We start from the raw sequence: 12,277 nt of genomic DNA on the forward strand, positions 1-12,277 counted from the left end.
TTGGATTCTTGTAGAAGCTTTGTTAGAAGGTGGACATATTTCTTGTTCGGAAATTCAGTTAGGAGATTAGTTGTTCCATGATAGAACTTCAAGCATAAATTGCATCGATTTTATAATAACTAACAGAGCTTGCGGCGTTTTTTTTTTAACCAAAAAGGAAAACAAATAAATTGTGGAATAATATTTAGTAATAAATATAAGTCAATCCATAAAAATGGACCACTGAATAAATTCTTTCAATTACAACTTCCTTCTTTTTTTTTTTTGCTCGGCCCTTTTATTTTTTATTATTTGTTTTTTTTTTTTGGCTTAGAACTTTGTCCTCTCGTTCTCACCTACTTACTGTGAATAAACTCGGGACAAAAAAAGAAAAAAAAGAAAATGGAGAAATAAAAAATATCTCTATCGAACGAACGAATTCATTTGTGTGGCCTCCGCTAAGCTCAATCTCTCTCTCTCTCTCTCTCTCTAGATTATCTCCTCCTCCGCTTCTCCTTCCTCTCAATCGCTGCTGCTGCTTCTTCTTCGGAGTTCATCCCCCGCGGCGAGCTCCCGCTGTCCCGGCGATTGGAAGTCGACGGTCGATTCCGTCGGAGCCTTATGTTTGCCTCCAATCAGCTCCCAGCAATCTGCTGTTCCGAATTCGGTAGAGTGTCTTGTTTGGGAACGTCAGTCGTGGCTTTCTGTGTCTACCGATGATATTGCTCCGCTCAGATGCTTCGCGATAGGAATGGCTTCTGCTTCTTCGATGTCCGGTGAGTTTGGCCTACTGTTAGTGATGAAATGTGCATGGAGTGGTGAATTGTTGAGTTCGCGATGCTGTGTTAGGATTTGCAGGGACTTCATGTAGCTATGAGTATCTTCCACCGTTCGGTTCATGTCGCGTCAGTGGTATCATTGGTTGTGAAGAGCTAAAAATATTGGCTTTCCATGATAGGCTACTTCAATTTGGAGATATGATGCTTAAGCAATCATAAATGAATTCGCTAGGCATTGCTGGAGTGACAAGGATTAAGAATTCCTATATTAAGATTCTGTTTCATTTCTCAATGATAATCAACATGGTGCATATATCGTAGCCATGATTGTCTTCCCTAGTAAGCAGCATCTTGATATCTGCTTGGAATAATCGGAGGTTTGTTGTAATTTTCAGTATCCGTGGAATGTGTCAATATATGTAAGCTAGCTAAAGGAGATGGGAGTGGCAAATACGATTGCAGCGCCCTTTCCTGTGCCTGGAAAGCTCCACGTGTCCTGTCTGGTTTGCTTGCAAGCACAGCACACCCCCCTCAATGTTCATCATTGTTATTCAGGAGGGCTGGGCAAAGGAACCGAATCAGATATGTGAGTGTCTTGACTATCTTTCATGCTTCTTTGCCTTTTTGTGGTATTTATTTAAGACTTCTTAAGGGGATCTTGTGAACTGGTCAAAGAAGTTGAATTGGTTTTCTCAGTACTACTAATGCTGTACAGCTGCGGTTGTTTTTCCAGTGGAATTTTGTTATTTTAATAATATCTTAATTGAGGTTCTGACTCATTTAGTAGCATCTTAATTAGTTTGAATAGATCGGTAAAAAAGAAAATAAGAAGTTTGGATAATGATCTTCAGCTCCATCTTGGCAGTTTCTTTTTTCGATGGATTCAAGCATGCGTTTTCATTTTTTTGAACCAATGCTTTAGATTATTGGAAACATGGCGTTATGCAAGAACTACCTTCTGTGTGGATCATTGCTTTTAGGATGTGCTTAGAATGCAAAAAACATTGTAACACATCACACAAAAAAGTGTTAACCAGTTTAAGCATTTGGATCTTTTTGCTCGGACTCGCATATTTCATCTAAGGTTTACATTTTTGGAACTCAGATGAAAAAGGCTTGGAATTTTTTCAGACACTGGAGACATATGGTTGTATTATAAGTTATTTTCTAGGAGCTTCTTGCAAGATTAAAGATCAAATTTGAGGTTTAAGTTTAATATAGCTGAATTCAGGATCAGCAATATAATTCATTTTTGGTAAAATGAGGAACTGTTGGTCTAGATCTTGACATCTACATCCAGGAAAGAAGGCTATCTTTACTAATATGGAAATAGGTTGAAATTTGACCAGTGATATTTGTGCTTTATTAATTTGACACAATCTACACACAATACTCTATATATTCTGTATCTACATATGGACTAACATACTTGTATGAAGGGATTCTGAATGGAACTAAGCTTTATTGTTTTCTTTGCTTTTCCATCGGACAAGGTTTTCGCGCTTTGAAGCATTTGAATTATCCTTGCAATTCTATCTCTTCACATACACTAGATGCTTGTGTGACTGGACCATCTAGCCTTTGGAATCAGCCAAGCAATATGTTCTCAGTTTTGGGCAGTACTTTCTCATCATCCACGCGACTAACAAAATGAGTTGAACCTGAGCAAGTATACGATATAATCGACACGGACCTTTAGATGCCCATAACCTTGCATCTCTTGGTCATTATTTCCATGTATGACTAGAATCAGAATTGATGATTGATGATTTGCTCGCTTTGTGTGGTTGTCAGAGGTGCGAAGCATTCTGTGCAGGAGGTTGTTACTTCACGGAAATGCCAGAGTTTGTGGCCTTTGGACGACTTTTAAGACATTGCACATCTTCTGTGGCACGTAAAAGATGGCAGCATCATTGTTTATCATCTGGATGTTCGGATTCCTTGGATGAGATTTCTCCTGAGAGTTTGTGGGAGGTACATGTGTCAGACCCTGAACTTTGTGTATTAATCTAATATGATTTTTTCCAAAATAAGCATGTGTTTGCATTTTATCTGAGGACCTTGTGCCTTAATATTTTATTATATGCATGTCTGCACTTGCAGTATCTGAAGCCAACAATTTCATATCTTTCAGCAAAAGAGCTGGAATTGGTTCACAGTGCTCTTAAGGTATGTTGTTCCTTTTATCAAGAATCTAAAGTTGAGTCTGCCCTTTTGAAATGATTATTACATCTAAATTTAGTCTTCTGGTTGTTGCAGTTGGCTTTTGAGGCTCATGATGGTCAGAGAAGACGCAGTGGAGAGCCGTTTATTATTCACCCAGTTGAAGTGGCTCAAATTTTGGGAGAACTTGTTAGTTTTCCATAGCTCTATAATTTTTAAAAATAATAATATTTGAATATACTGTCAGATGCACTTAGAAGTCTAATTTCTGTTCTTCCAGGAGTTGGATTGGGAATGTATTGCCGCTGGTTTACTCCATGACACTGTTGAGGATACGAATCTTGTTAATTTTGAACGGATAGAGGAGGAATTTGGTGCCACTGTTCGCCACATTGTGGAGGGAGAAACAAAGGTGTCTAATGTATTTCTTGATAGTAATTTTACTTCAATTGGTAAAAAAATTAGTCCGATTCCCTGAAATAAATAACTCTAGGTGTCAAAGCTGGGAAAATTGAAGTGTAAGAATGATGCCAACTCAGCTCAAGATGTCAAAGCTGATGATCTTCGGCAGATGTTCTTAGCTATGACTGAGGAGGTAAGCTATTAATAGTAGCATTGGCCAAGTATCTTATTATGTACTCACCTGTCTGGAAACTCAAATAGGACTCTTGCAGGTTCGCGTGATCATTGTCAAACTGGCTGACAGATTGCATAACATGCGTACCCTATCACACATGCCTCCACATAAGCAGGTGGTCTTCTGGCCTACCACTGCCCCATTAGCGAAATTTGCTTCTTCACTAACTTGGTTGTTTGATGTGCAGTCTAGCATTGCCAGAGAGACATTGCAGGTTTTCGCTCCTTTAGCGAAACTCTTAGGAATGTATCAAATTAAGGTGAATCTTTTCTTCCCTTCCACTTTGTTACAAGGCCTTGCCTATTTGATGCCATTGGACAAATAATGTTATCAATAGAGGTTTTAGTAATTTTATACATGACTGCATAAATTTGTCTTTTATTCTGTTAATTACTAGATGACCATCCTTTTGGCTGGAAAGATTCTTTGTTTGTCCCCTTTTAGTTTATCTTATAGTTATGGGCTGCTGGATCATTTACTTGAAGTACTCTGCATCCCATGATGGAGCTCTCACAATATTCTATATGGCAGTCCGAGCTTGAAAACCTATCCTTCATGTATACAAGTCCTGAAGATTATGCTAAGGTCAAGCGAAGGATTGCTGACCTACATAAGGAACATGAAAAGGAACTTGAAGAGGTAGGTTATCTTTCCCCAAAAAATCTGGGAGGAGTACATTAATTTGCTGCTCATTTTAGCGAACTACTGTTGGCAATACCAGGAACTATTTAAGAAAGTATGAAATGTTGAACCCTTGCTTGGATTCTCTGCATCTTTATATCGCTGAGGTTTTCTTGTGTTTCAGGCAAACAAGATACTGATGAAGAAAATAGAGGATGATCAGTTTCTGGACCTTATGACGGTGAAAACTGAAGTTCGTTCTGTGTGCAAGGAGCCCTACGGGTGAAGACATGACTTCATTCTTCTCTTTCTGCTGGCTTGTTTGTCGAGATTGCTCGTTCTATTTTATACCTCTGGCATGCCATAATATAGCTACTACACACACAGCTTCTTCCATTGTATAGGTTGATGGCATTTTTGGGTTTTTCCTGGTTCCTTTTGCTATTGTTAGCTTATTTTAATGTCCGTTACATATTTCAAACCTGAATTTCATATCAAATCAGAAGCGCGAGGATATTGCATGGCTGAAAAAGAGTAAGCGCTGTGGTGCCTAACCCTTGCCAAGGACTAAATCCCCTTCCCTTCCCTATCCCTTTAAAAAAAATAAAATAACACACGAGTATATAACAATTTTCAGATTCATTGTTTCAGCTTCTAATTCCCTGCAAAGATTATACACATCTGTGTTCTCCTCCCCCCCCCGCCCCGCCCGGTCCCCTTTTCTTTTCTTTTGTCTCGAAGATAATCCACTTTTTCGGTACACTGAATTGGTAATAAAGTATACGGATATTATTCCTGGAGGATCATGCAAATTAGGGAATGGCTATCTCTTCGTGGCAATGGCAATGGCTTTAGCTTCTTATACGATTTGCTTCTTTCTTTGGCGCAGTCTTGACATTTGATATCCGTACATCAGATTTACATTAAATTTTTGAGTATCTGCCGCAGTATCCTTAATAAAGTCTATATATTTTGCAGTATCTATAAATCTGCTCTCAAGTCTAAGGGTTCAATCAATGAGGTTAACCAAATAGCGCAGGTTTGGGAGTATTTGAATGCTTCAGTTAAGCCACATGAATTGCAATTTATGTCGCAGTACTTTCATAACTTTGTTTAATTTCTTTGAACAGATCCGTATAATCATAAAACCAAAGCCATCTGTTGGAGTTAGCCCTTTATGCAGCCCACAGCAGGTAACTCCTCTGCCAGAATGTAGAATGTTGTCTTCATTATTTCTTTGAGAGCATAACAGCATTCTCATTATTGGACCTGTACAGATATGCTACCATGTTCTTGGGCTAGTCCATGGAATCTGGACCCCTATTCCACGAGCTGTGTGTACTCCAATCTTCTCTCTAAATTTCTTGTTCAGATGTTTTAGCGATATAATTTGCATTTGATTCCATCTGTAATAGTTTGCCCATGCTTTTGGCAGATGAAAGACTATATTGCAACTCCAAAACCCAATGGCTATCAAAGTCTCCATACAACTGTGATCCCATTTTTGTATGAGAGCACGTTTCGGTTGGAAGTTCAGGTCTTATTCAATTCCAATTGTTGCTGAATATTTCATTACAAGTTCTGTAGTACTTCTGTGATTATATTTCTCTGTAGCTGTTTATTGGTTAATGGAAGATCATGGGTCTGCTCTCTTATTCACAGATTAGAACTGAAGAGATGGATCTCATAGCTGAAAGAGGTATTGCTGCTCATTATAGCGGAAGAATCTTTGTCACTGGCCTAGTTGGACATGCAATGCCAACTGGAAAAGGTCCAAGAGGAAAGCCTGTTTGTCTCACTAATGCAAATATTGCATTAAGGGTAAAATTCATAACAACAAATGATTTTTGTATGCTTCTATTGATCTTCTTGATATTCTAAAGAAATGTTTCAAGTTCTCTCATTCATTTTTTATTGTTGATCAGATTGGCTGGCTCAATGCAATAAGAGAATGGCAAGAGGAGTTTGTTGGGAACATGAGCTCAAGAGAGTTTGTGGATACTATCACGAGAGATTTATTAGGCAGTCGTGTGTTTGTTTTTACGCCTAGAGGAGAGGTGAGAAGAGCAGATTAGTGCTTTTAACTGATAAAATTGTTGTTTTGAGTGAAAATTCCACTACCTCGTCTCATTGCTGATTATACTTATTGGGAATTTTAGTCCTTATTGTTGCATAAATTCCATGGTCAGATACTCATCCCAAAAAATAATTGTTATGTACAGATAAAGAACCTGCCTAAAGGTGCAACAGTCATTGACTACGCGTATATGATTCATACTGAAATTGGCAACAAGATGGTGGCTGCTAAGGTATCTTTCCTTGAGGTGGTGATGGAGTTACGTTGTATCTAAGTAGAGTGCAAGGAATTAGCAATTTTAATATGCTTTTTGTATGACAGGTCAATGGTAATCTTGTTTCTCCAACACGTGTGCTTACCAATGCAGAAGTCGTGGAAATTATTACGTATAATGTGAGATTTCATCAACTGTCAATTCATTTACCTATTAAATCTACGGCATTGGAGATATTACAAATTTCTGAATCTTTCTTGTTCACATTCTAGTGCGTTCACCTATATCTTCAGCATCTAAACTGTGTTTCTGTTTTTGCTAGTCACTATCAAGCAAATCTGCTTTTCAAAGGCATAAGCAGTGGTTGCAGCATGCAAAAACGCGCAGTGCCAGACACAAAATTATGAAGGTAGTTCTTCTTTGATAATTCGGTCTCTCAATTGTATTTCTTCAGATCTCTTTGAACTGATAAATTGGATGTTTTGATGCAGTTCTTGAGAGAGCAAGCATCGTTATCTGCTGCTGAAATAACAGTTGACAGCGTGAATGACTTTATTGCTGACTCTGAAGACGAGAAAGGAGCAGAAGAGCTCTCTGAACGTCCCAAAGTCAATAAGCCCATTTGGGACAGCATTCTAATGAATGTCGTAGGAATAGCTTCAGCAAAAAAGAGCAGTCAAGATGTCTTAGGTGCTAAAAATGGCAGTGTCAGGTCAACAAAGGTCAATGGGAAGCATCACAAGGATGTGCAGGGCCTGAGTTTGACCACCACCGGCGAGTCATTATCTCAGGGAAATGGTGTTGCACAAATGAGACAAGCTAATATTCCTTTATACAAGGAAGTCTTGCCTGGTCTTGAAAGTTGGCAAGCTAGCAAGATTGCCTCTTGGCACAATCTCGAAGGGCACTCCATTCAATGGTTTTGTGTGGTTTGCATTGATAGGAAAGGTAATACCTTTCTTCTCGTCCTGGGAATATACATCCTTGAGTTGCTCTTGCTTTAGCTTCTAAGCATCCTCGGGCAAAAAAGGCAAGGCTTTAATTGCTGAGAAGAGGAAAGAGTAAGACAAATCAGTTGCTAATTCCTTGTACTCGGATTTTGCACTTTCTGGGTGTTAGTGCCTGAACAAATTGATAGCTGTGGGATAGAGTATTGACATAATTCCAAAAAGTGACTCACTAGACATGAAATAATATCTTCCGAATTTTCATGGGATTATGCGATGAGATTCACAAATAAAAGCACTTATGATATCACTAATGTATATTGTCAAAACTTCCATTTAAAAGTTAGACTAGACTGACTAAGCAATAAGCACCTTGTCTAAGGGAAGTTCCATAGGTGCTTTTCCACTCCAATGGGGGTTAGAGTGTTGGTGGATTTAGTTGTGGAGAACTGTCTGGCTTTTCCTGTTTCCCTTTTCTTGAAGACGAAATAGAATATCGTAGGCATGGGATTGCGCTTATGAAGATGTGGTCCTTGCAAAATGTATAAATCTGTTTTTTTGGAAAAAGAATAAGGAAAAGGAGTAAATTTAGATATACTTGCAATTAGCATACAGGAATTGAGTTGAATTTATAAAACCAAAAAGAGCTGTTGACAATTATTTTCACTAATTTTATATATGAACTCTTCGCACACAGTTCTAGACCTCCAAGTTTATCGCATTCTGTGGCTTGGACATCCCTAGAATGTCCTTCCTTTGACTTTGTATTCAATATGTTATCTGCCCTCTATTTATTTCTTATATAAATGTGTGGCATATCTTAGTCATAGCAGTGAATTTTCAGGTATGATGGCTGAGGTTACTACAGCTTTGGCAGCTGTTGGCATCACTATATGCTCTTGCGTGGTGAGTGATCATGCTGAACTCCGCATCTTCGGATTTCTTCTCTGCTAATCGATTATCTCTTCGTGCATCTTTTCTTAACTCCGTCATTTACTCTTTGCTCCAAATCAAAGGCCGAGATCGACAAAGGGAGAGGAATGGCGGTAATGCTGTTTCATATTGAAGGGAACTTGGATAGCCTGGTACATGCACTTATTCACCTCAGCTGCTCTTTCGTCGTCTTTCCCATCATTAATCTGTTATTATATTATAGATTGTTATTTCACAGTGCATTCATTCTTCCTTCAGGTCAATGCATGTTCTAGCATAGATCTAATTCTCGGGGTGCTAGGATGGGCTACGGGCTGCAGCTGGCCGAGCTTCAAAGAAACAGACCGGTTTCTCGAATGTTGACTGATTGATCGAATGGGAATGGAATTAATTGATACGACCACGGCTTGTTTCACTCACCAGAAGGCGTGGGTGTGAAGTTTTGTCATAGAGCAGAATTCTCTTTACCCTCTTTCTATAGTTCGATACTTAGTGAAAACTCCAGTCAAATCTTTTTGTTCAACGCTGAGCGGAAAAATGTAGCAGCAGAAGCAGCAGGAGCCGGCAGAGCATACTTGACTGCAACCAAGGCCACTGTACATAGGAAAAGAAGAGAGCTATAGGGTTTAAGGAGATATACAGCTGTAAAGATTTGTAAATGCGTCAAGACTACGAGAGATATACACAGAAAGGACCTCACAGGTTTTCAGTATATGTTTGTCCCAATTTGTTATAATTTACTTCGAGATATCTTCCATCTTTGAACTCTTGGGTCTGCACAGATGATTCTGGCATACTTTATACAGTATAGGTAACCTCTGTCCTCAGCAGCGAGCGCCGATTAGTTTAGTTCTGAAGTTGGTTGTCCCGGACTATTGGCTTTTTTATTCTGTTGATTTATGCTTCTGTTGCGATTTTCATGTACATGCGTATTGAAATCATGAGATCAGCAAATATGGGGATGAAGCTTGAGCAAATGGACTCCGCGGCACCCTTTATTCTAAATAATACAGGGTGGTATATGAAAATTCATGGAACAGTAAAAGCATCGGTGCATGTTGCATTGAAAGTGTTCATAGTGCTGTCTGGAAGAATAGAAAGAAGCAGGGGCAGCAGCAGCAGGAGGGCGATCCCGACGAATAAAACCCAGGTCCCCGATTTAGGGAGATGGGCCATCTGATGACGCTGCCATATAGCCTCCTCCAAGAGCACTCCCTTACCAAGTATCTTCCTGTCGCCACCAGTGCTGTAACATTCTCCAATCATGTTCGCATTTCTGTTATCTGTGTTGCTCAGTGATCCGAATCTTGGCGATGCTTTGTCGATGGATCCCACTGGCCAAACTGTCTCAAAGTTGGACTCTGAGGAAGAGTCCCTGTCCTCATCTGAGCTTTCCTCGCCTTCCTCTGTAACATATTCCTCCATAGTGCCGTCTTCTTCTTCTTCTTCTTCTTCTTCGCTATCTTCCTCATCATCGGAGTTTACTGGTGAGCTCTCCGTGCCTCTTTTTCCTCCCCCCAGCAAATGGAATTCTTCGGCAAAGCAGAATTCATTGCACGATGCAATGCTCTCTGGTTGTGAATCATCTGAGAGGAGAATCATCTCTTGCTGTTGTATTTGAGACTCTTCTTCTCCATGCCATATTGGAGCAGGCTTTTCTTCCTTGTTAACCTGATGAATGGATCGACTCAAACAAATCTTTCGTGTCAAAATGATGTCCCAGAACAAGCGTATCATATACTTACTGATACATAAACAGTGAAGTATTACCAGGCTCAAAGTTTGGCTCGAGATCGACTCACAAGAATCTACATAGGCTGCTCCCGTCTTCGACCCTCCTCTGTGGATACAGCAACTGCAGAAACAAAATATATGAACTTCACGTCTTGCACAGTTGAGAAAAGACTCGTTGGATCTTGAGCTGCTAACTAACCATTGATCGCGACGTGCATCGGCCGGCAACGACCAACACTTGCCATCACAAACTAGCACCACGCCCAGCCCCTTCTTCATCTCGTCGTTATTCTCCTCTGCTTCATTAGAAGCGATGCTTGCAGACTCATCACGAATAGTACTTCCACTTCCTCTTTTCCTTCTTGTCGCTGCTGTTCCGATTGTAAAAACGGCCATGAGACCTGCAATGGCCAATGTCCCACCCCACACAACCAGGCCTTCGATCCCGAGTAGCCTGCTGCGGCCACATTGCTGGCCTATCCTTGTCCCCTTCCTGTCCTGGCAGGTTCTCTGGGTCTTCTGTGCTACGATCTCCATGAAGGATAAATCCAAGTCGAAGACGTACTTCTCGTACTTTCCAAGACTCTTTTCGATGATATCCGGGTCCTTATGTATATATATAGATGTCTGATCCTGAGGTTTCTTTACTTCTGTGGTATGAGGGAATGAGAGTGATCAAGAGATGGGAGTGTGACTTAATCAAAACAAGGAGAAGGAAGCGGTCTTCTTTCATGGTGGTCTTTGTATATGTTGTGGTCGCTGTTGTCGATCTTATACTAAGGTGTCAACCCTCGCGATTGTATAATCAATAACAAAAATATTAAACTAAATTATTAAAAAATAAATTATTTATATCATATTCATATTTTATACTTAAGCTAAAATCGAGGTGCAAAGGAATTCTTCTTTACTTGACATGTAATGTATCGCTGACTCATCGTATTTCAATTCTCTTTTTATAATCTTTTGAAAAGTCTTTCAATATTGTACGTAATAGTTTGTTCGACAAGTTAATATACTTTTATGATTACACAATCTATATTAATTTAATTTTCTTTATAGTTCATTTTGAAAAATTGTGCTTTTACTTTTCAAAATTTTTTAATTCATTCAACCTGATTTAATTCCAAATACCATAAATTATACATATTTTATTTTATTTTATTATACGGAGAAACATCGAAATAACTTTAACATGAACACAATCCACAGCGACACGCGAGCATGTTCTTTTCTATCATCAAAACATAATTACACGAGCTTCTTGTGTCAGAAGCAATGATCCCATTAACTTTCGATCAGTTGTTATCCATATAATGCACCTGTAGTAAGGAATATATTCTCTTACTATTTGTTGATATGATAAAATATGCATTTGGATCGAAAGGAATATATGATCATTCTACTTGGAAATTAAAGCTGTCATATTGCTATGAAAAAACTGTCAAATACACTTTGAAGGATGGACTTTACATCAAACGTGCTCTCGAATTATTTTTTACATCACATAAAACCTTGGTTGTTTGAACGCACACCTGAGGAGGCTTTCCATCTAGTTTCCATCAAGCATTGAACGGAATCGGCCCACATGGCGTTATTTATTGTTTGTTTCTCTCTCTCCCTTTTGTTTGAATTTTTTAATTACAAAATGAACCTGAAACTTTTTATTTTTAGAAAATAACCCCAATTCTTCTCTCCTCTATCTTATTTCTACACCATCTCTCTCATGCGTTTTTCCTCCCCTCTATTCCACTCCCTTCAGCTCCATGCCACTGCCACCGACCCAAATTTCACATCTTTATTTTTTTTTTCTTTTCAATTTCTAAGCAATGATGTTGCGAATCGAAGCACAAGGACTTTGATCCTCTGCTATGATTCGAGGCACATAAGGCTTTGATTGAAGCCTAGTGCTGTGAATTGTAGTAGCAAGCTCCGATCACAGGCTTGAAGGAGGCAACTCGAAGTATAAGGGCTTCGACCGAAACCCTCTATGCCTTGAACTGTAGCAGCAAGGCTTCAATTTGAGGTAGGATGGGCTTCGATTGAAGCCCCTATTCCTGGCCTCCGAGGAGGAAAAAAAAAGAAAAAAAAAAAAAGCGACTTCAAGACGAGTTGGCAGTGGAGGAGTGGCCAATTGATGACTAAGGAGTTAGAGGAGACGGCGGAGGACGTTGGCGACTGATGCAAGGGGTC

General features: G+C 39.4%; 2 protein-coding genes across 2 annotated transcripts; one reads left to right on the forward strand and one right to left on the reverse strand.

Moving 5' to 3' along the window:
• The first annotated feature begins 416 nt into the window (after nt 1-416).
• LOC116211161 (putative GTP diphosphokinase RSH1, chloroplastic) lies at nt 417-9,177 on the forward strand. The gene is made up of 24 exons (XM_031545409.1): nt 417-755; nt 1,154-1,344; nt 2,553-2,732; nt 2,862-2,927; nt 3,018-3,110; nt 3,202-3,333; nt 3,415-3,516; nt 3,596-3,673; nt 3,746-3,817; nt 4,090-4,197; nt 4,364-4,461; nt 5,158-5,218; nt 5,310-5,372; nt 5,457-5,513; nt 5,615-5,716; nt 5,842-6,000; nt 6,105-6,236; nt 6,402-6,488; nt 6,578-6,649; nt 6,793-6,879; nt 6,962-7,418; nt 8,262-8,323; nt 8,434-8,502; nt 8,609-9,177. The coding sequence occupies exons 1-24, from the start codon at nt 731-733 to the stop codon at nt 8,711-8,713; spliced, it is 2,658 nt and encodes an 885-aa protein (XP_031401269.1). The 5' UTR covers nt 417-730; the 3' UTR covers nt 8,714-9,177.
• A 119-nt stretch (nt 9,178-9,296) lies between these two features.
• LOC116211163 lies at nt 9,297-10,844 on the reverse strand. Its single transcript, XM_031545410.1, has 3 exons — nt 10,284-10,844; nt 10,121-10,205; nt 9,297-10,021 (listed from the first exon to the last, which is right to left on the reverse strand). The coding sequence occupies exons 1-3, from the start codon at nt 10,619-10,621 to the stop codon at nt 9,380-9,382; spliced, it is 1,065 nt and encodes a 354-aa protein (XP_031401270.1). The 5' UTR covers nt 10,622-10,844; the 3' UTR covers nt 9,297-9,379.
• Between the last annotated feature and the right edge of the window lie 1,433 nt (nt 10,845-12,277).

This window comes from Punica granatum, chromosome 6 (assembly GCF_007655135.1).
Source record: "Punica granatum isolate Tunisia-2019 chromosome 6, ASM765513v2, whole genome shotgun sequence".
Classification (NCBI taxonomy): Eukaryota; Viridiplantae; Streptophyta; class Magnoliopsida; order Myrtales; family Lythraceae; genus Punica; species Punica granatum.

What these genes read in the sequence shown, in the direction of transcription:
- LOC116211161 (XM_031545409.1), top strand. Translation starts at nt 731, where the DNA reads ATGGCTTCTGCTTCTTCGATGTCCG. An exon ending in ATGAAAAGGAACTTGAAGAG is followed by an intron (nt 4,198 to 4,363) that starts GTAGGTTATCTT and finishes CTTGTGTTTCAG; the next exon opens with GCAAACAAGATACTGATGAA. An exon ending in ACAAGATGGTGGCTGCTAAG is followed by an intron (nt 6,489 to 6,577) that starts GTATCTTTCCTT and finishes TTTGTATGACAG; the next exon opens with GTCAATGGTAATCTTGTTTC.
- LOC116211163 (XM_031545410.1), bottom strand. Translation starts at nt 10,621, where the DNA reads ATGGAGATCGTAGCACAGAAGACCCAGAGAACCTGCCAGGACAGGAAG. An exon ending in GATGCACGTCGCGATCAATG is followed by an intron (nt 10,206 to 10,283) that starts GTTAGTTAGCAG and finishes TTGTTTCTGCAG; the next exon opens with TTGCTGTATCCACAGAGGAG. An exon ending in CGAGCCAAACTTTGAGCCTG is followed by an intron (nt 10,022 to 10,120) that starts GTAATACTTCAC and finishes TCCATTCATCAG; the next exon opens with GTTAACAAGGAAGAAAAGCC.